Source organism: Syzygium oleosum, unplaced genomic scaffold (genome assembly GCF_021117445.2).
Source record: "Syzygium oleosum isolate NSW1041296 unplaced genomic scaffold, Sole_v2.1 Sole_v2.31, whole genome shotgun sequence".
Lineage (NCBI taxonomy): Eukaryota > Viridiplantae > Streptophyta > Magnoliopsida > Myrtales > Myrtaceae > Syzygium > Syzygium oleosum.
This window is the reverse complement of record NW_026607515.1, coordinates 1863103-1884973: the sequence shown is the minus strand read 5'-3', so window position 1 is coordinate 1884973 and position 21871 is coordinate 1863103. Positions and strand designations below refer to the sequence as shown.

Sequence of the window (21871 nt, the reverse complement as noted above, 5' to 3'; positions counted from 1 at the left end):
CCGAAGGCCCGACCCGAAGGCCACAGTTTATCTCGACCCGAAGGCCGCAGTTTATAAACTGGCCCGTCATGTATACCAATGCACTCAGTTTCGGCTAATGGCAAGGCATGATATGCGATTCATATGCCCGAGAATCCAAAGTCAATTTCCCAGGCCAAGATGCCAGACACAATTATTCACAAATTTGACAATTTCAAGGCATTAACGGCATGTTCAATCTACTCCATTTTTGCCCCAAATAAACCGGCACTTATTCCCCACACTTACTCCAATTCAATTCAATAAGCCCAAGGCCCGCCAAGCTATTCCATTCTTAGTCCCGCTAGACATGCGACATGGCATCATACAATCACATTCAAGTCACGTTTAATTTAGCATCCTCTCGGGTGATCATCGTTTCCTAAGCCGTTCACCCTAAAATCTCGAATAAACAATTATGGCCCGAATCCTCCCGATACTAAACCAGCCATGAACGGTCCGTCTTAGGCGCTCAATTCACCTTCAATTCATCACATTAGGCTCCCCAATTTGCTACGAAAAACAACTACTAGTCGGCCTACACAAACTAACGCCCAAATTGATCGCGCCTTGTCCGATTCAAACCCGATATGGACAGCCACTAAATCGATCGTGCCGGGCCATTTAATAACCTCAAAATGTCCCATTAGACTCCCCAAGATACCATTTTAATCAACCACCATAATGCCAATTAAGGCGCGCACTAGAATCCGCATTCTAGACTCGAACTTCCCCAAACTTGGGCTATTCCATTCCAAACCTGACCAGCCATCTCTCGACACTTACATAGCCGCGAAACCTCATCAAACGGTCACTATAATTCACCAAATCAGCCGTGGCATCAACCCCTACCATCCTTTGCGCAATAACCCCTAAATTACCCTAATTTAACCCCTAAACTCGTCTAGAAATGCAAATAATCCTAATTAGGGTTTAGGGTCAAACTCACCGGGTGTCCTAAGCTTCAAACCGAGCCGAACACGCGGCAATGGCGGCTCCTCCGGTGAGGTGCTCCCCACGGCCAAACAAGAGAAAGAGAGGGGGAGTGATGGCTGTGGGTGGAAGGGCTGCCGGCTGAGGAGAGGGGGACGGCGGCCCACGGTTGGCGCGACGCACGGTCGAGCTGGCCGGCGACGGCGCGGCACGCAGCGGCCAGGCTGAGGCGAAGGGCAGCGGCGACGGCTTGCTGTCGCGCCCACGTGGGGGAGAGAAAGGGAACGGTCGGGGCGGCGGCTGGTGGTCAACGCGACGGCGGTCGGGCTTGCTGGCGGCGGCAACTGGCGGAGCAGCATCCGGGCGGAGGCGGAGGGCGGCCGAGCGGCGGACGGCGACTGGGCAGAACGGAGCAGAACCAGTCGCGGGCGAAGAAGGAGGAAGAAGAAGAAGAACAGAGGAAGAAAGGAAAAAGAAAGAAAGAAAAGAAAAGAAGAGAGAGAGAGAGAGTAGGTGGGGGTGGGTGTTGAGGGGACGTCTGCAGAGAGGGGGGGGGAAAGACGCGCGCGGGGTCAGAGGGAGGGAGAGAGAGAGAGGAAATAAAAGAAAATATTTGAACATTCAAATATTATTTGCAATCCGATGGCCCAAATTAAAAACCGAAAATGGTCTACCGGTCCAAAATAAGCCTCGCACATAAAAAGGGACAAAGGCCAAATTAATTAGACCAAATCATAACGAAGGAGGTCTACTAGTCCAAATTCGCACGTGGTCAAAAACTCCCCTTTTTCCATCATTCCTGACAATCTCAACATTGGTTACCATAATATTGACACCGTCCAATTTATTTGTCCCGAAACTCCCGGAAATCGACTGCCAAGTTCGGGATCCAAATAACGGCCAAATTTGATCGAGTGCGATTCTGGCGAAATCTCTAATTTAAAATGATAACCGGGAGTGATCAGTTCCCAGGCGAGATTTTACTATAAGCACACTGACAATTTACGGGTTTTATAAATCCCAAAAATGGGCCGAAATTCGGGATGTCATAGCCACAAGTATTCTAAGCCATTCTGTAAAGTTTTGAAATTTTTGAGTTTTTGAATTTTTTTGGGCACCTTAAAAAATTTAAATTTCACTCAAAGTGGGTGGCCACATGTATTCTAAACTATTCTGTGAAGTTTTGAAATTTTTTATTTTTTGATTTTTTTTGGGCACCTAAAAAAATTTAAATTTCACTAAAAGTGGGTGGCCACATATTCTAAGCAATTATGTGAAGTTTTGAAATTTTTGATTTCTTGATTTTTTTTTGAAAAAATTCAACAAATTTCCTATTTTCCCGAAATCTAAATTTTTTTATTTTCTCGACATTTTGATGATTTTTTCTGGACTTTTTCAATTTTTTGGGATTTTCTGAATTTTTTAAAGATTTTTATGAATTTTTCAGATTTTTTATTATTTTTGTTCCATTTCTAAAAAAATGGATTTGTGTTCCTGGAAATAGAATTTTCTGTTGTTTATCAAACGAGTTTTTATTTCAGGAAATAGAAATTTTGTGCTGTTATCAAACGGGTTTCTGTTCTAGAAATAGAAATTTTTTGTCATTATCAAACGGGTTTTTTTTCTCAGAAACTCATCCAGGAACCAGAAATAGAAAAATCTATTTCTGGTTCAGGAACTCATTCCGGAACAGAATAGTTATCATTCGCTACCTTAATAAACGATGAGCTTGCGTATTGAGTATCGTGTACGAACTCAAATTCGAAACACAATTTAACACATATGACTTACTAGAAAGGCTCTCTCTAACTCGGCATAGTAAAATATTACTCTTGGAACATGACTATTACAATTTGATGTGCACCTAAAAAAATTTTAAAATGTAAAAGTATTGATAGATGGAATCATTATAACATAAAAAATTGCGAGCAACCAGCACTAATTCAAAAATACACAACACCACGTGTATCGTCCTTTTAAATCGTCGCATAGCCTTATTCTTAGGTTTATATCAACATTCTAACACCCATGCTCAAAAGTTAACATAATTAAAAAAACTTAACAACATTTTAGAGTTACAAACGTTAATGTGTCGAATTTTGAACTTTTCTTCGATTAAATTTACCAACTGCTCTATGAGTTATTTACCACCATGTCTTGGGCATAAGGGAGAGCACGAGCACGAGAGGGTGTTAGATTGAAGCAGTGAACGCGATTGAGGTAAAGAGAGGAAAAGACAAAATGATGATTAGGGTTTTTCAATTATAGTTTGTTATTATTTTAAAATTTAGGCCGGTGCAGGTCTCTTTGGAATTTATCATTTGTAGCCCAATAGCAGTGACCGTCCAGGGAAACGCAACCCAAAAAACAGTCCGAGCTGATTGGGATGGTCCGGTATTTTTGATGTCTCGAAATTGAGAAAGGAAACATAATCTTAGGAAAGAAATCCATTGAACATTGAAGGGCCCTATGCCATTATCAATTTCATGTCCTGATTTTGTATTACCCTCAACATGCAATTAGCAGCAAAAGCATAAACAGGACGAAAATGGAACTTGCTAACATAATTTCACATCTTTAACAAGCAAAACATCATGAGCATAAGAACACAAAGTACTGCTAAATTGTTGAGCAATGCTAAATTACAAAATGACATGATTTGCACTTCCCATGCCGTTCCGCTGACGGCTGGCTCGGACAAGCTTGAAATTGAATAAAACAAAAAATTGGCTGCTAGTCAAAAGAAGAAACAAGCCAACTACTAAGACGATTCTGCTTGAACAAGAAAACAAGAACTTCACGATATCAATGAAGCATTGGACTGATTGATGTGGAGAACAGGCCTGTTACGCTCTTCTCAGTCTCCTCCTCAACTCGGCTACCTTCACTGCAACAATCATGTACACCATGTCTGCTTTACGTTCCGCATAGCCGAAGTACGCGCGCCTCCAATTCTTCTTGTACACCAAACCGCCAACAACTCCCCAAAACCCAATTGCAAACCCAAACATTATGACGAAGTAACATCACCTTTTCAATCTTACCTTCTTCATTGGTATCTTCTTATGGCGCTCGAGGGGCCTCCGCAGCCGGGCATTTCTTTTGTAGAGGATTGCCACAAAGTAGAGGATTGTCAGCATAAATGGAAGGATCATCAAGGGTCTGGATTTGATTTCCTCTCGGAATTGGCCCCGTGAAGTTGTGTGACAAGTTTAGTTTGCTCAGTGATGTGAATGCATAAAAGCTATTTGGGATTGTTCCTGAAAGGTGATTATTCGAAAGATCAAGTGACTCGAGCGATTTCATGTCTCCAATCATAGTCGGGATGCCTCTAGAAAGAAAGTTGCGCGATAAGTTCAAGCCTCGCAATCCGGAGAGCAAGGTAAGCTCTCCTTGGATCGGCCCAACCAATTTGTTGCTTGAGAGATCTAAATTCACCATAAGCTGTAGATCAAGTGTTGTGTAGTCAAGGTCTATCCCCTTCACGAGCTGTTCCACATGTTCTTGATTCCAATCTACTGGAGCGATGCTATAAGCCGTCGGGCCAAGCACAGGAGGTGCAGGTGCATAAGCAGCGGAGAGTGAGTTGCCTTCATCTATACTTTTGTTCAGTTTCATACCTTTCATATAGCCAAGACAATCCGGAATCATTCCTATCAGATTGTTCACTACTAGGTCCAATATTTGCAGTGCTGAGAGTAAGTATAGCTATGAAGGAATACTACCATTGAACATGTTTTCTCGCAATCTAAGAATCTGTAGTAGCTGAAAGCTTGGTCCAATCCAATGTGGAACACTTCCAGATATTTTGTTATCGCCAAGATACAAAATCAGCAAGTTTCTGCAATAGTTCATAGTCGCAGGAATTTCCCCATGGAGACTGTTGTTTTGCATCAAGTGCTTCTAGTATTCTAAAAATGGTTCAATAGTTTCGCATCAAGTACAAAAGATTGATACCAACCCTTTCATCTAAGAATGAACATGAACAACTTGTTAAATGATCACTCCGAGCGATTTCACGCTGAGCTTCTCGTAGTTTAGAAGGTGCCCTCAGCATTGGTGCATTAGACAAGAAGCTCTTATAGAGGCAATACCAAACATCTCATGGTTTCTTGATAATGTTCCGACCACTAAATGCGGCTCTCAGGATTCAATCCCTATTCACTCCTCAAACTCTCGTTGGATTCTCCCAAACTTTTCCGTAGGTGAGATTAATAAAAAAGTTCGATTGTCATGATGGTAGGTTTGAAATATTTGGCTAAGGTTTTACCTGCTGACTCGATGATGAGACCCTAATGCCCTATTCTTTCAGACGAATAAAAAAATGGAGTAACCAGGTAGAGGAGTTGGCGAGTGACTCGCAGTTAATTAGCATTATGAGGGAGTGGATTGATTCATACATTCGATGAGATGAATTTCATTACCTGAAACAAACTAATTCCTAAACCAAACCCACCCACCACCACCACCACCACCCCCCCCCACAAAAAAAAGAGAAAAATAATGGTGTGGAGATAAATATCAAGCTGAGAGATAGTGACCTTGTTCATTCTGTGAAATCATGTCCTTGTTCCTCCTGCAACAAATGTTAGAAGTTTCAAAAGTTTACGTGGCACAAAGGCCTTATTATTAGTGAAATTTACTTTGAAAAATTAACAAGTATCAATCAAAACACATGACTTATCAGGAAGGCTCTTGCTAACTTGGTATAGTAAAATTCTACTCTCAGAATATGACTTTTGCAATTTGAGACGCACCTAAAACATTTTAAAATGCACGAGTATTTATATACAGAATCATGTACAATATCAAAACCTGCGAGCCAACTGCATCAAGTCAGGTACACGATACCTACGTCCTTTGTCCCTTTTAAATTTTAACATCGTCTGATTTTTAGATTTAGATTAAGATTTTAACACCCATGGTTGATAGTTAATATCATAAAAAAAAAATACCAACGTCTCAAAGTTACAAACTTCAATGCTGAATTATGAACTCTTCTTCGATTAGATTTACCGACTGCTTTGTAAGTTATTTAACACCCGGGTAAAGAGAGGGAAAGAGACAAAGAAGATTAAAGTTTATCTTTTTAAAGTCTTAATTGTTTATTATCTTTTAGTTTTTGGGCCGATGCAGTTCTTTTCGGTCAATATTTGTAGCCTAATAGCCAGGACCGTCCCAAACTTTTCATAAAATGATTCGGCGGCCCAGGGAAATCCTACCCAAAAAGAGTCCAAACCGATTGGAATGGGCCTAATTCCTTAAAAAACCCCAACTTTAAATCAAGTCCCAAATCTATTTTGAACTTTTTTTTATCTCAGAAAAAATCTCAAACTTTAGGTTTAGTCCCAAATCTGGTCCGAACTTTTTTTTGTCTCAGAAAAAATCCCAAACTTTAAGTCCAGTCCCAAATCTGCCTCGAATTTTGTTTTGTGTAGAAAAAATCACCAAAATTTAATTTATTTTCAAAAATATACCCCCATGATCTAATCTCAACTCGACGTGGCGATAACAAATCAACATTAACAAAGTAATGGTGCTTTTTTTTAGATAAAGAAAAGTTCTGAGCAAATTAGGACTGAACATAAAAATTAGGATTTTTTTTAAATTAAAAAAAATTTGGGTGGATTTGTTATCGTCCCTAACTTTCATATCCTAGAATGGTTTTAATTTGGAGAATTTCAACAATTTTTATTGGGTTGGATTTGTTATTGAAGTGGAAATGCAACGTCGGTCTGTACTTATCGCCCCATTACTTTGCTGATGTGGATTTGTTATCGACGTGGAAGTACCATGTTAAGTTGGAACTAGATCACGGGGGTATATTTTTGAAAATAAATTGAAATTTGCTGATTTTTTTTACACAAAACAAAATTCGGGGCAGATTTGAGACTGAGCTTAAAATTTGAGGTTTTTTCAGAGACAAATAAAGTTGGGGATAGATTTGGGACTTGACCTAAAGTTTGGGGTTTTTTTTAAGACAAAAAAAAGTTCGGAGCAGATTTGGGACTTGATCTAAAGTTGGGGGTTTTTAGTGAATTCACCCGATTGGAATGTTAGTAAGTTAAAATTATTAACCTCTAGTTTATTAAGTACACTTTTACGGTTTGAAAAAAAAGTTAAAATTATTAATTCATTGGAATGTTAGTAAGTTACCAATTAATTTCAAATACTACCCGTGTGGTTCCGTAAACTACTAAGTATAATGAACTTGACAATATTCCAATAAATTAGCATATCACTAACTTCTTTAAAATGTTACAAGTTGGTTAGTATACATCCAATCCTCTATAGATTTACCAACAACCCAAAAAATAAGTAAGCTAACAATTGTTTCTTTCAAATATTACAAGTACGGTTAGTAACCTACGGCATCATAATAAATTTACCAATATCCGAATAAATTCGTAAGTTACCAACTTTTTTTCCAAATTATAAGTATACTTAGTGAACTACCAAGACTAAATTTCCAAACTTTATTAAATTATTAATTTATTGAGATGTTGGTAAATCCATTGTAGTGTGAGTAGTCAATTAACCACACTCTAAAATTCAGAACCAGTAGCTAATTATTTGAATGTTGATAATTTATTATAGTGATGATAATTTACCAACTATAGTTCTAAAATTTAAAAGAAAGTGATTTTTAAATTCATTTGGACGTTGGTTCATGATAATGTTAATGATTTACTAATAGATTACATGACAAGCAAGTCACTGATCATACATTTTTTTTTACCAATGGTATTTGAAACTATCAGTAACTTAGAAAATCTGACAACCACGGTAAATTTCTCATTACCGGACCCTGGATTCCTCTTAAACAATGAGATAAAAAAGAAAAGAAAAGAAAACGAGAACGCCATCGTATTTCCGTGATCTTTTGAGTGATTCACTCGTTTGATAGCCCATGTATGATCAGTTGATCCCCTGTACTAGCACGTCTAGCCCTTCTACTATGTATTCAAATTGTGGAGAATTGTTTCTACGCTTTTGACAGAGTCCTCCATTGCGATTTGGATTACATGCAAAAAAATTTCCCACGTCTCGAAATTGAGAAAGGAAATATAATCTTAGGAAAGGCATAAAATGAACATTGGAGGGCCCTATGCCATTAACAATTTCATGTCCGGATTTTGTATTACCCTCCATATGCAATTAGCAGAAAAGGCATATAAACAGGATGAAATGGAATTTCCTAACATAATTTCACATCATTGACAAGCAAAACATCATGATTATAATAACACAAAGTACTGCTAGATTGCTGAGCAACACTAAATTACAAAATGATACTGATTTGCACTTCGCATGCCGTTCCGTTGACGGCCTGCTCGGACAAGCTTGAAATTAAAGAAAACATAAAATTGGCTACTAGTCATAAGGAGGAACACGCCAACTACTAAGACGATTATGCTTGAATGAGAAAGTAAGAACTGCACGAGATCAATGAAGTGTTGAACTGATTGATGTGGAGAACAGGCTTGTTACGCTCTTCTCAGTCTCCTCCTCAACTCGGCTACCTTCACTGCAACAATCATGTACACCATGTCTGTTTTACGGTCCACATAGTCGAAGTATGCGCGTCTCCAATTCTTCTTGTAAACCAAACTGCCAACAACTCCCCAAAACCCGATTGCAAACCCGAACATTATGACGAGGTAGAATATCACCTTTTCAAGCTTACCTTCTTCATCGGCATCTTCTTCTGGCGCTTGAGGAGCCTCTGCACCGGGGCATTTCTTTTGTAGAGGATTGCCACAAAGTAGAGGATTGTCTACATAAATGGAGGGATCATCAAGGGTCTGGATTTGATTTCCTCTCGGAATTGGCCCAGTGAAGTTGTTGTGAGACAAGTTAAGTTTGCTCAGTGATGTGAATGCAGAAAAGCTTTGCGGGATTGTTCCTGATAGGTGATTGTTCGAAAGATCAAGTGACTCAAGTGATTTCATATCTCCAATCATAGTCGGGATGCCTCCAGAAAGAAAGTTACGCGACAAGTTCAAGCCTCGCAATCCAGAAAGCAAGGTAAGCTCTCCAGGGATCGGTCCATTCAATTTGTTGCTTGAGAGATCCAAATTGACCATAAGCTGTAGATCAAGTGTGGTGTAGTCAAGGTCGATCCCCTTCACGACCTGCTCCACATGCTCTTGAGTCCAGTCTGGTGGAGCGACGGACGCTATTGGCCCAAGCATGGGAGGTGCAGCCGCAGAAGCAGGGGAGAGTGAGTTGCCTTCATCTAGGCTGTTGTTCAGTTTCATACCTTTCATATAGCCAAGACACTCTGGAATCATTCCTGTCAGATTGTTCACCGCTAGGTCCAATATTTGCAGTGCGGAGAGTAAGCATAGCTGCGAAGGAATACTACCATTAAACATGTTTTCTCGCAGTCTAAGAATCTGTAGTAATGTAAAAGTTGGTCCAATCCAATGAGGAACACTTCCTGAGATTTTGTTTTCTCCAAGATCCAAAACCAGCAAGTTCCTACAATAGTTCATGGTCACAGGAATTCCTCCATGGAGTCTGTTGTTGTTCAAGTGTAATGACCTAAGCGAGATTAGATTTCCCAAAGAACTCGGTATGACTCCAGACAACTTATTGGATGATAAATCAAGGTGTATGCAAGGGCTGTCCTTCCAACATGCAGGAATTTCACCAACTAATTCGTTCCTTCCAAGGTGCAACGCATATAGATATTTGATCTCGCATAATGAGGTCGGTATTGGACCACTTAAGAGATTATCATTCAGATACAATAATTCCAACTGTGGTAGTGCTGGGCCAATATCTTGTGCAATAGGTCCTGAGATTAAGTTGTGGGAGAGATCTAATGAATATAGGTTAGAGGAAAATTTTAGCAGAGATCCATTTATTTGGTTATAGGAGAGATTCAGCTTGGAGAGTGACATGAGACCTAGCCAATCTGGGAGAGCTCCTCTGATGGAGTTATTGGACAAAGCTATGTCTATTGCTCTGACTTGAGTTCTTATCCATCGTGGAAATTCCATTGCGAACTCGCAAGACGTCATCCCAATGAACGTGAGATTGAAGGGTGGTATCCAGTCGGAATCCACCTCGAAAGCTAAATGATTGTTACTGATATCTAAATACGATAGCTTCGAGAGGTTGGAGAAGTGGATTTCAGAAATTGTTCCTCTCAAGGAGTTTGCTGAAAGAATTAACCAGTAAAGATGTTGAAGTTGTCCGAGACTGTGTGGAATAGTGCCATTCAGAAGATTGTTACTGAGATCTAAAACTACTAAGACTTGCAATCTTCCTAATGCCTCTGGAATATCCCCTGTTAATTGGTTATAAGAAAGAATAAGTGCTTCCAAGCATAACCAACCATACGATGACGGGATGGCTCCATGTAACTGATTATGTGATAGGTCAAGCATTATCAGGTTTTTCAAGTTAAACAGCCAATCTGGCAAAGCTCCTCGAAGTAAATTATTGCTTATCTCCAGTAGCTCCAAGTTTTTCCCAATAAGCCCCGAAGAATTTCCCTCGACTGAAAATATCTCCTCATGGAGTTCGTTATGGCCCAAGGATAATGACTCGAGGAACTGGTTGTTCCTCAAGAAAGAGTACAACCACCTTGATACTGAAGAGTTGAAAAAATTTGATGAAAGATCAAGGTGCTGAAGAAAAGTCATGTTTTGAAATACAGTACTTGGGATGGGACCTTCGAAATTATTTTTTGAAAGATCGAGGTATTGAAGACCAAGAGAAGTACAATTGGCCAAGTGATCAGAAGGCAGGTAAAGATTGTGAAGCCCACAAGCCGATAGGCTCAAATGTGATAAAGATGGGAGTCTAGTGATCACCTGCATGAGATCTCTAGAAGAGTTGGTAGCTTTTAGACCACTCGTGTCGAGGTACTTTAATGCTTGAAGATGCGAAACCCACATAATGTCGTCAAGAACAACCGAGCAATATTCGCAATGAAGATCGAGGACTTCCAACTTAGTGAGATTTCCCCATTCATGAGGAACAGTTGCAACATAGAAAGAGTTGGACAAGTTAAGGTACCTCAATTGCTTCATCGAGCCGATGAATTTGGGCATGTGCGCGTAGTAAAAATAGATCCCGCTCAAGTCTAGGTGGCTTAAGTATCTCAAGTTGAGCAAAGAATCATTCAGATCATTCGCTATGGAAGAAATTTGTGGCGACCAGAATTCACCTCCTGGTGTGATCTGGAGCATGACAACATGTCCATTTACTTGGTCGCACGTCACTCCGGTCCATTGGCAACAATCTTTGTCGTTCCAAGAAGAAAGGACGTTAGATGGGTCTGAGAGACTTTGTCTGAGTTGGACTAGAGCATCCGTTTCTTCTTCAAAGCAAATGGAGGCTGAGCTTCTGTTTCTGCACAAGCATACACACGCATTGTCTAAAATCAACATCAGACTTACTAGTGCAAGGACTTTCACACTGTCATGCCCCGCCATGAATGATGATGAGATTGAAAACAAAAGCTCTATTGCACGTGAAAGCCACTCGATTAGGCTTCAGGCTTTTGGTTTGGGTGCATTTGGGTTCATGGGAGTCGACAAAGGGTATTTGTAAAGAGTCAGGGAAGGAATGACAGGGAACAAACCAATTATTGTTCTATATCGTCGGCGGGGCTGGACCCACAGCATTATTGTGGATATTTTATGTATGGCCAAGGTTTGCCGTGCAAGACCCGCGAGCACCGACTGAAGTCGTGAATCCATGTCCTTATCTCATACGACGACTTGGGTCTATATTGCTCTGTTTGCATTTCTTTTGGAGAAATACGAATTCTGACAAGATTTTAATGAAATGGACGTGCTCTCTGTGTGTGTAAGCAACTTCCAGGATAATACATAATGGTTATAGATGCTGTAGGATGATCGTTCTCTGTAAATGAATAAGAGGAAAAGGCTGACTTTTGACCTTAGATCAATTTCGTTTAACTGATTAAGTTCATATTACTAGCCTTCCACGTCATTTGACCTTCTTTCACACGCACATCAATTGCTTGTTTTAGCTTTTATACATCTGACGTGAGACTTCTTTCTTTCACATCTACCATATGCGCACTCAACGGTAATTTCACACAAAAGTTAAACAATTTTAGCGGCTTCGCAAACTACATCTGCTATAAGCCGATAACATCAACTTCCTTAGTCCCGTCACTGTTTGAAAACCCGCAAGACCCGCAAGCGCCAAGTCCAAGTCTTTGACGTCCATGTCCTCATTCTAACATATCCTTTTCCTCCAGATTTTTATGTCCATATTTATCTGGTTGCACTTATTTCTTTTTTTGATAAGTAAATATCGTGTATTTTTTTTTTCATAATCCCAAATTGTTCTTCAATTGTCCCAGTTGAGCATATAATGTCCAAAAACTCAGCACAAGACTCACGAAAATCTAAGTCCTCTACTATCATGCACACTCGAACTATAACACGATCCCAATTGTCCTGGAAATGTCGCAAAGTTTCAAAGAGACCGAACAACACCGGAACAAACAGCAAGAACAAAAGCAAGAAACTAAATATTAACAGGACGTATGCCTAAGTATGCCGTTACACAGAATATCCATAATGGATTTTTTTAGGTATAAACTCATATTTCTTCTACACTGTGCATCTAAGGGATGCATATAGATGAAAGAAAATATAACATAACCAGTCAATATCCAGAGTGTCTCTTTTGGCTCGAAAGAGCAAGCTCTCATATGATCTCTTCATCAAAGGATGATGCAATCAAGGACTTAAGGACTGGTGGATACACATTGCCATATGCGTTAGGACAGTCGCACCTTCGGCAAAATGTAACATCGCCATATATAGAAGGGACTAGCGGACTTTCAATTTGATGGTTAAGTTGATAATCATCTCTTTACCAATGGAGAGAATCAAATAAATGAAGAAATGTTTGTCTTTAGAAAAAAAGAGATTGAATCTAGAAATATGGGAAAACTTTCTCCAAAAACTTATGGAGAGAGATAATCACCGTGTGCATTCTATTATGAAGAGTTCAAAATCGGGCCAACTCCGCACGTGAAGAGTTTTTAGGAATTCACAAAGGCTAGAATCATGGGGAGTGACTTTGTTATGCATATTCATTCAATTATTATAGACCGTATACCACCATTTGAGTGTCAATTATAACAAAGGAAAATACATACTTCTTTTGATAGGAGGTCATAAAAGTGACGGTCTGCAGATAACTCAAACTCCAGTCGACGTTCTCACTCTGTCTAATCAAGAAACGTCCAGGATAATACAAGTCGATGTTTATCGAGTCAATTGTGCAGAATGCTATGGGATCATTTTCTGTAAATTTATAGGAGGAAAATACTGACTTCTGAACTTACATCAATATCATTCAACTAGTAATGTTCTTGTCACTAGCCTTCCACATACTGTATTCGAGAACTTTCGAATTACATCAAGCAACTTCAGACTAACTACCCATTATGAATTCCCAGGCTTCTAGTATTCTGAAATCGCTCCAATTGTTTTGCGTTGAATACAAAAGATTGACATCAACCTTTCATTATATCTAATAATGAACATAAATCATCCCTCATAGCGATTTCATCCTGAGTTTCTCACTGTTTAGAAGGTGCCTTCGGCATTGGTGCATTGGACAAGAAGCTCTTAAAAATAGCACGCGCCTGGGGGGGAGATACATCGGCACTTCATGTCCCGTGCCCATCACAGCAACGCAAGTCGATCCTTCATATTCCTCGATCCAACCTGCAAGCTGGGCAACCAAAGAGCCTAGTTTTGGTGAATCGTGAATGGATTGTATGAAAGCTTTTCCTTTGACTGATTTCAATGGCGCTTACCTGATCATTATGGTTCCAGGGGTACCATTTCTTCTGTACCTTCTGTTGTCGGTTAAGTTCGTACACCAGAAATTGAAATCAAACGTCAGGAAAACTAACCTGAAAGCAGTACAAATAAATAAACAGAATGTTGATCCGAGCCCAACGAAGTAACGTCGTGTCTTTAAGATGAATTTGGCCCCTCAATCAGTACCCGAAGATATTGGATGATCATCTCTCAGGATAGAACGGATCTCATTCCTCCGAAGTGATACGTATTCAGAGGACTCCTTCGAACGAAACTTCGCAGAATAATCGCACAAAATGATGAAGTGAAAAATGTCTAGAGCGCGTCGGGAAAATGTCTCGCGGGAATATAAATGCCACGAAGTGTCACTTTCCGAACTAAACTGTTCGGATTTATGTATTTGGCGAAAATGAAGAGTTGCGAGTAATGAAGACTCGCTTGCGGTTCCCGTTCGGTTCGTGAACAGTAGCGAAGGTTCACTTGAACCGGTTCGGTTCGTGAACAGTCGCGAAGGTTCACTCGAATCGAAGCAGTTTTCGTTCGGGCGAACCGAACCTCACGAACAGACATATTTGTTTGTCCAAAAAATAAATTATTAATTAATTTCTAACAACGTGTCTGCTCGAAAAAAAATAAAAAACCGATAGAGAATGGACCTGGCCGGACGGTGGCGCGCGCGCGCGGGGGACCGACCAAGCTTGGCGTAGGTCCTCTCCCTTCCACAAAAGTGGGGTACCCCTTGGGGCCCAAACCCATTTGAGAGGCTCCTCAAAATAAACCATCTCCCATCACCTCTTTTATCCTATATAGGACACTTTCATCCACACACTTTTCATTCAATTCTATGGAATTTGGATGCCAAAATCCCAACAATCACCCACATGAATGAAAAGTTATGATATCATGACTCTTCGTGTATGCATGAGATGCAAAGTGCGATTATTCCATGAGAAAACGTTGCATCAGAATAACTAGTCTGAGATTTTGAGCTTTCCTTAGTGAAACCTATCGGACTTACTCGGTCAATCAGTAGACTTGATGTCTTTTAACCGTCGACCTTTGGTGTAAGCCTAGATAATAGAAATCACACAACTGTTTCTCGAACAAAATTGGTTCTCACTGTTGTGTTCGTTTTGGCCATGAACACTGCCTGGTCTCATGAGTGTTTTAGAGAATTCGGCCTTTTCAATTGTCACAGAAGCGGGCCTCACTTCACACTCACATAGGTGATTTCTGAACATATAGTATGTCACATACTCAATTCAGAATCATTAAAAGCTTTTGCTTAACCTTCACATATTAGTACTGTCTTCATCCAGGAATGAGTCAAAAATTTGACGGTGCTCTACACTGTCTTCATAACTTAGTTGTCCCTTTGAACCTAGATCTTAGGATCTCTAGTCAATTAGGTAGGGTTTCCGCTATGATGACTTGTTTATAGGCCTTAAACCCATTCCCCTTGATGTTTTCGCAATCATCTCTCTAGTTAGGCCTTTTGTCAATGGATCCGCAACATTATCTTTTGACTTCACATAGTCAATGGTGATAATTCCACTAGAAAGAAGTTGTCTTACTGTGTCATGTCTTCGACGTATGTGTCGAGACTTACCGTTATACATGACATTCCTTACCCTTCCTATTGCCGCTTGACTGTCACAACGTATACAAATAGTGGGCAGTGGTTTAGGCCAATTAAGAATATCTTTCAAGAAATTTCGAAGCCACTCTGCTTCTTCACCGGCTTTATCCAAAGCAATAAATTCTGATTCCATAGTGGATATAGCAATACAAGTTTGTTTGGATGATTTTCAAGACACTGCCGCCCCACCAAGTGTGAATACATATCCACTTGTCGATTTTGTATCTTTAGTGCCAGTTATCCAATTTGCATCATAGTATCCTTCAAGTACCGCTGGATATTCAGTGTAATGCAAAGCATAATCTTGAGTATGCTTTAAGTAGCCCAATAAACGTTTCATAGCTTTCCAATGATTTTCATTTAGACTAACTGTAAATCGACTTAGCTTGCTCACAGCACAAGCTATGTCCGGCCTAATACAGTTCATGACATACATTAGACTGCCTAGTATACTAGCATACTCATTTTCAGCTTTGCTTTCACCAGTATTCTTTGAAAGATGTAAATTAACATCTATCGGAGTCTTTACTGGTACAATATCTAGATTCTTGCACTTTCCAAGAATCGTCTCAATATAATGGGACTGTGATAGAGCTAATCCTCCAAATGTCTTATGGATCTCAATATAATGGGACTGTGATAGAGCTAATCCTCCAAATGTCTTATGGATTTTAACTCCTAAAATAACATCTGCAACCCCCATATCTTTCATATCAAATTTACTTGTGAGCATGCGTTTGATCGCCTTAACAACCTCACTATCGCTGCCCATTATAAGCATGTCGTCTACATATAAGCACAAAATGGCAAAACCATTATGAGTGTCCTTAACATATACACATTTATCACACTCATTAATCTTAAAACCATTCAACAACATGACTTGGTCGAATTTAGCATGCCATTGTTTTGGTGCTTGTTTCAATCCATAGAGTGACTTGATAAGCCAACATACTTTCTTCTCTTGTCCTTGAACAATAAACCCTTCAGGTTGTTTCAAATATATTTCTTCTTCCAAATCCCCATTTAAGAAAGCCGTTTTCACATCCATTTGATGGATTTCAAGCTTATACACCGCTGCTATAGCAATTAGCATCCTTATAGATGTAATTCTAGTAACAGGTGAATAAGTATCAAAATAATCAAGACCTTCTCGTTGCTTGTATCCGTTTACTATAAGCCTAGCCTTATATTTATCAATAGTACCATCCGCTTTCATTTTTCTCTTGAAAATCTACTTACATTGTAGTGGTTTATTACCAGGAGGAAGGTCAACCAATTCCCATGTATGGTTTGACAAGATGGATTCAACTTCACTATTGATAGCTTCTTTCCAGAACGGGGCTTCTGGCGATGTCACAGCTTCTTTGAATGTCCGAGGCTCATTCTCTAACAGATACGTTAAGAAATCAGGTCCAAAAGACGTGGAAGTGCTTTGTCTTTTACTACGTCTAGGTTCATCCTCCATTGGATCACTTCTAGATATAGTATCTCGAGGCCTCTTATTAGTATCAATTGGCTCATATACTATGTTATACGGAAATATATTTTCAAAGAACGAAGCATCCCTTGATTCAATGATCGTATTAACATGTATATCTGGGATCTCTAACTTGTGAACAAAAAAACGATATACATTGCGATTCTAAGCATATCCGATAAAAACACAGTCAACGGTCTTTGGTCCTATCTTAACCTTTTTAGGCTTAGGAACTACAACCTTAGCCAAACACCCCCACAATTTGAGATAATTCAAGTTAGGCATTCTGCCTTTCCATTTCTCATAGGGAGTTTGTCGTGTCTTTTTGTGGGGTACTCTATTTAAAATAAAATTTGCTATTAAGACAGCTTCCCCCTACAAATTCCGCAGTAAACCAAAACTGTTCAACAATGCATTCATTGTTTCCTTTAGAGATCGATTTTTCCTTTCCCCCACACCATTTGATTGTGGTGTATAAGGAGCAGTTATTTGGTGAACGATACCAAACTCAGTACAAATTTCCTCAAAAGGAAATTCATATTCACCTCCTCTATCACTTCTTATCATTTTAATTTCTTATTTAACTGAGTTTCAACTTCAGATTTATACGTACTAAAAGCATTCACAGCCTCATCTTTGCTACTAAGCAAATAAACATAACAATACTTTGAACAGTCATCTATAAATATGATAACATACTTATTACCACCTCTTGACGGTATTGATTTCATATCGAATATATCTGTGTGTATTAAATCTAAAGGTTTTGTAACTCTATTATCCACAGAATGGAAATGAGGCTTAGAAAATTTACATTCAACACACACTTGGCATTTCTCACTTGGACAGTCAAACTTCAGCAACAATCCCATATTCATTAATTTCTTTATCGACTTATAGTTAACGTGTCCTAGTTTAGCATGCCAAATATTAGAAGACTCAAGCACATAAGTAGAAGCAACTTTATTCAAATCATCCTTGGTTACAATAGTCATTACATTCAGCTTGAACAAACCATCACTCAGATAACCCTTTCCTACATACATCTCATTTTTGGAAAGTTCAAACTTATCAGATACAAAAACCAACTTGAAGCCATTCTTGCTAAGGAGAGATCCAGATACTAAATTCTTGCGAACATCTAGCACATGCAGAACATTATTTAGTGTCACAATCTTTCCAGATGTCATCTTCAGAGCAATCTTTCCGACACCTTCAACCTTATAGGTTGATGAATTACCCATATAAAGTTTTTCATCACCCCCACATAGTTGTATAGGACGAGAACATCGATCTGTTTGCATAGATATGACGAGTTGCTCCAGTATCAATCCACCACTCCTTGGAATTTCCCACCATATTACACTCGGATATCATAGCAGTCAGATTGATATCATCAACACCATTGGAAATCTCTTCCATCACATTAGCCTGAATTTTCTGTCTTTTCTTGGCTCTGCAGTCTTTGGCTAGATGTCCAAACTTGCCACAGTTAAAGCACTTGCCAACGAACTTCTTCAGGCCTTGGGTGAATCCCTCTCCAAACTTGCTAGGCATTTTCCTCTTCTTGTTGGGTTTCGATCCTTCTTCAACAACATTGGCCTTTGAAACCTCTAGGTTCTTCACAACTTTCTTCTCAGAGAGCCTATTGTCTTCCTCAATCCTCAACCGAACAATCAAGTCTTCAAGTGACAACTCCTTTCTCTTATGTTTGAGATAATTTTTGAAATCTCTCCAGGATGGTGGCAGTTTTTCAATGAAGGCAGCCACTTGAAATGACTCACTTAGAGTCATTCCTTCAACATGAATATCATGCATAATCACTTGAAGCTCTTGAACCTGACTTAAGACAGTCTTTGAATCAATCATCTTGAAGTCCAGAAATTTACCGATAATGAATTTCTTCAATCCGGCATCTTCGGTTTTGTATTTCTTGTCCAGACTATCCCATAACTCCTTAGCTATTTTCAGCGGACTATAGACGTTATAGAGAGTACTATCCAGACCGTTAAGGACATAGTTGTGACATAGGAAGTCAGAATGCTTCCATGCATTCACAGCAGCAACCTTTTCTTTATTTGTCTCTTCAACGTCCAATTTAGGACCATCCTCATTGAGGAATATAGCCAAGTTCAAGGTCGTGAGATAGAACAACATCTTTTGTTGCCATCTCTTGAAATCCGTACCATTGAACTTTTCTAGCTTTTCTCCGTGATTCGGAATAGGGTTGACTGGAGTCGAAGTCGAAGCCATTTATGAAATACAAAAACAAAACATATTCACGAATAGAATCGGAAATATATGACTACGAACAGAATCATTTGTTCATGAACATAATTGAAAATTTTTAATATGAACAAAAACGAAAAATCTGTTCACGAACAGAATTAAAAAAAAATTGTAACAGGAGCAGAATGTATGTATGAATAGAATCGTATGCTGAATACAAAATTTCCGAATATTGTAATAGAATTTCGACACAAGCAGAATTGAACGATATGATAGAAATTCGTCAAAAACTAAGCGAACTACATAACAAAATAATCCCAACAAAAATACTATACGACTATGACAGGAACATACGAACTATACAGAATACTTGTATTAACTCAGAAGTATACGAACAACAAAGGTTGGCCTTAAAGGAATGCCAATCTAGAATAACTCAGAAGTATACGAACTACTCAGAAGAATACGCAGACCATGCAAATCATTATACGAACAAAACCGAAGATAATTGAACATAGAATAACATTTCAACGCAAATTCGTCTTAAGATTGTTGTCGGCTAAGTTCGTACACCAGAAATTGAAATCAAACGTCAGGAAAATTAACCTGAAAGCAGTACAAATAAATAAACAGAATGTTGATCCGAGCCCAACAAAGTAACATCGTGTCCTTAAGATAAATTTGGCCTCTCAATCAGTACCTGGGGATATTGGACAATCGTCTTCCAGGATAGAACGGATCTCGTTGCTCCGAAGTGGTACGTATTCGGAGGACTCCTTCGAACGCAACTTCGCAGAATAATTGCACAAAATGATGAAGTGAAAAATGTCTAGAGCGCGTCGGGAAAATGTATCGCGGGAATATAAATGCCACGAAGTGTCACTTTCCGAACTAAACTGTTCGGATATATGTATTTGGCGAAAATGAAGAGTTGCGAGTAATGAAGACTCGCTTGCGGTTCCCGTTCGATTCGTGAACAGTAGCGAAGGTTCACTTGAACTGGTTCGGTTCGTGAACAGTCACGAAGGCTCACTCAAATCGAAGCGGTTTTCGTTCGGGCAAACCGAACCTCACGAAAAAACATGTTTGTTTGTCCAAAAAATAAGTAATTAATTAATTTCTAACAACGTGTCTGTTCGGAAAAAAATAAAAAATCGATAGAGAATGGACCCGGCCGGACGGACGGCGATGGCGGTACGCGCGCGCGGGGGACCGACCTAGCTTGGCATAGGTCCTCTTCCTTCCACAAAAGTGGGGTATTCCTTGGGACCCAAACCCATTTGAGAGGCTCCTCAAAATAAGCCATCTCCCATCACCTCTTCTATCCTATGCTGGACACTTTCATCCACACACTTTTCATTCAATTATATGGGATTTGGATGCCAAAATCCCAACACCTTCAACTTTAGTGCCGCAACGTTGCGTCAGGTTGTTGACAACGGAACGGTTGCATCTGTTGTCCCACTACTCAAGAAAAGACAATGATCCATGAAAAGTCGACACTCGACACCACTAAATTACGGTAAGAGAATACACACATCTGTGATGAATTAGAAGAAATGTCCATTACTACATATGAATGGGCACTAATCCTACCAATTAATTCCACCATGGGTACATCTCAAGCCTATCCAGCATATTCTACAGTACACCTCACCTATATATCCAGATCCGCAAGTGAGTCTCTATGAGTTCTTTAAGGATTGGTAGGACCGATGATTTTGTATCACTCTTGCTGTACGTATCTGATATGGACATTCCATTAACTGTATAAGCCAAATCAGAAGATTAATCTCCAGAAGTTTCGCATGCCCTTGATTTGAGCAAAGTTCTTGTCTCATGAACAAGACCTGCAGAGAGTGTAGTTCAGTGGAATATAGGAGGTGTCGACGTGGAAGGACTCTTGAACCTCTTTCCTTTTCATGTACTTCACAGGGTCGGTCTCCAGGCAGAAATCCTCCCCATTTCTATACATCAAATCCTGCTTCCAGAGAAAAAGACTGGATAAACTTCGAAGCTATTGCTTTATATTTCTGTTCTTGCCTCTGAAATAAATTGGGGAGCTATCTCACCTGTGCGGTGTTATTCCCGCATGGTCTCACATATATGTTATAGCCATTTACATCTCCAATTTCATTTGTGTTTGCTTCAATCCATGCCTTATGGCAGCCTTCAGGATCTCCATCCACAGTGCAAAAGTTCCGCATATTTTCGTATGTAGTGTCTGAAATAAGCCCGTGATTCCAAATGTACTCGTACCTTCCAGGATCTCTAGTTGGTCGGTCAAGAGTAGGATTTCCTAAGTAAATTTTTTCCCCAACAAAAGAGCAAAAGTTTAGCTGAATTCAGTAGTAAAAAGTGTTAGAACATGTTGTATAGTTTTGTAGGTTTTCCTTTACATCTCTTCTTTCTCTTTGGTCCGACATAGGAAGAATGCTAGGCTCCTTTACTCCTCTAAGCCTATATAAAGGCTTCTCATGTACATTGTTTCACACACCATTATAAGAGAATAAATACCATTCTCTTTTAATCTTTCTTTCTTATCATGGTATCAGAGCCAAGATCATTGTCTTGAAGAGCATGCTCTGCGGTTGCCATCAATTGGATCTTCCGCATCAGAAATTAAGACAATGAGCTCATTATCTTTTAAAGTATGCTCTGCGGTTGCCATAAATTGGATCTTCCGCATCATAAATTAAGATAATGAGTTTAGGGCTTTTTGGCCATCATCCTTGCTCG

General features: G+C 39.5%; 1 protein-coding gene, 1 long non-coding RNA gene and 1 pseudogene across 3 annotated transcripts; all 3 read right to left on the bottom strand.

Moving 5' to 3' along the window:
* Positions 1-3621: 3621 nt before the first annotated feature.
* LOC130135359 (receptor-like protein EIX1) lies at positions 3622-4838 on the bottom strand (annotated as a pseudogene).
* Positions 4839-8158: 3320 nt separating this feature from the next.
* On the bottom strand, positions 8159-11514 carry LOC115694567 (receptor-like protein EIX1). Of its 2 annotated transcripts, none has more exons than XM_056304192.1 (2): positions 11367-11514; positions 8159-11287 (listed from the first exon to the last, which is right to left on the bottom strand). In XM_056304192.1, exon 2 carries the CDS (start codon positions 11154-11156, stop codon positions 8439-8441), a length of 2718 nt encoding a protein of 905 aa, XP_056160167.1. In that variant the 5' UTR covers positions 11157-11287; positions 11367-11514; the 3' UTR covers positions 8159-8438. The 2 variants fall into 2 exon arrangements, with proteins under 2 accessions (XP_056160167.1, XP_030477524.2); XM_030621664.2 differs by having other exon boundaries at positions 8159-11284.
* A 1887-nt stretch (positions 11515-13401) lies between these two features.
* LOC130135366 (uncharacterized) lies at positions 13402-21429 on the bottom strand. The gene is made up of 4 exons (XR_008814778.1): positions 21205-21429; positions 20790-21113; positions 20530-20596; positions 13402-13816 (listed from the first exon to the last, which is right to left on the bottom strand). It is a non-coding gene; the product is annotated as an uncharacterized LOC130135366 (long non-coding RNA).
* Between the last annotated feature and the right edge of the window lie 442 nt (positions 21430-21871).

Coding starts and splice junctions, on each gene's coding strand:
- LOC115694567 (XM_056304192.1), bottom strand. CDS start 11,156: ATGCTCCAGATCACACCAGGAGGTGAATTCTGGTCGCCACAAATTTCT.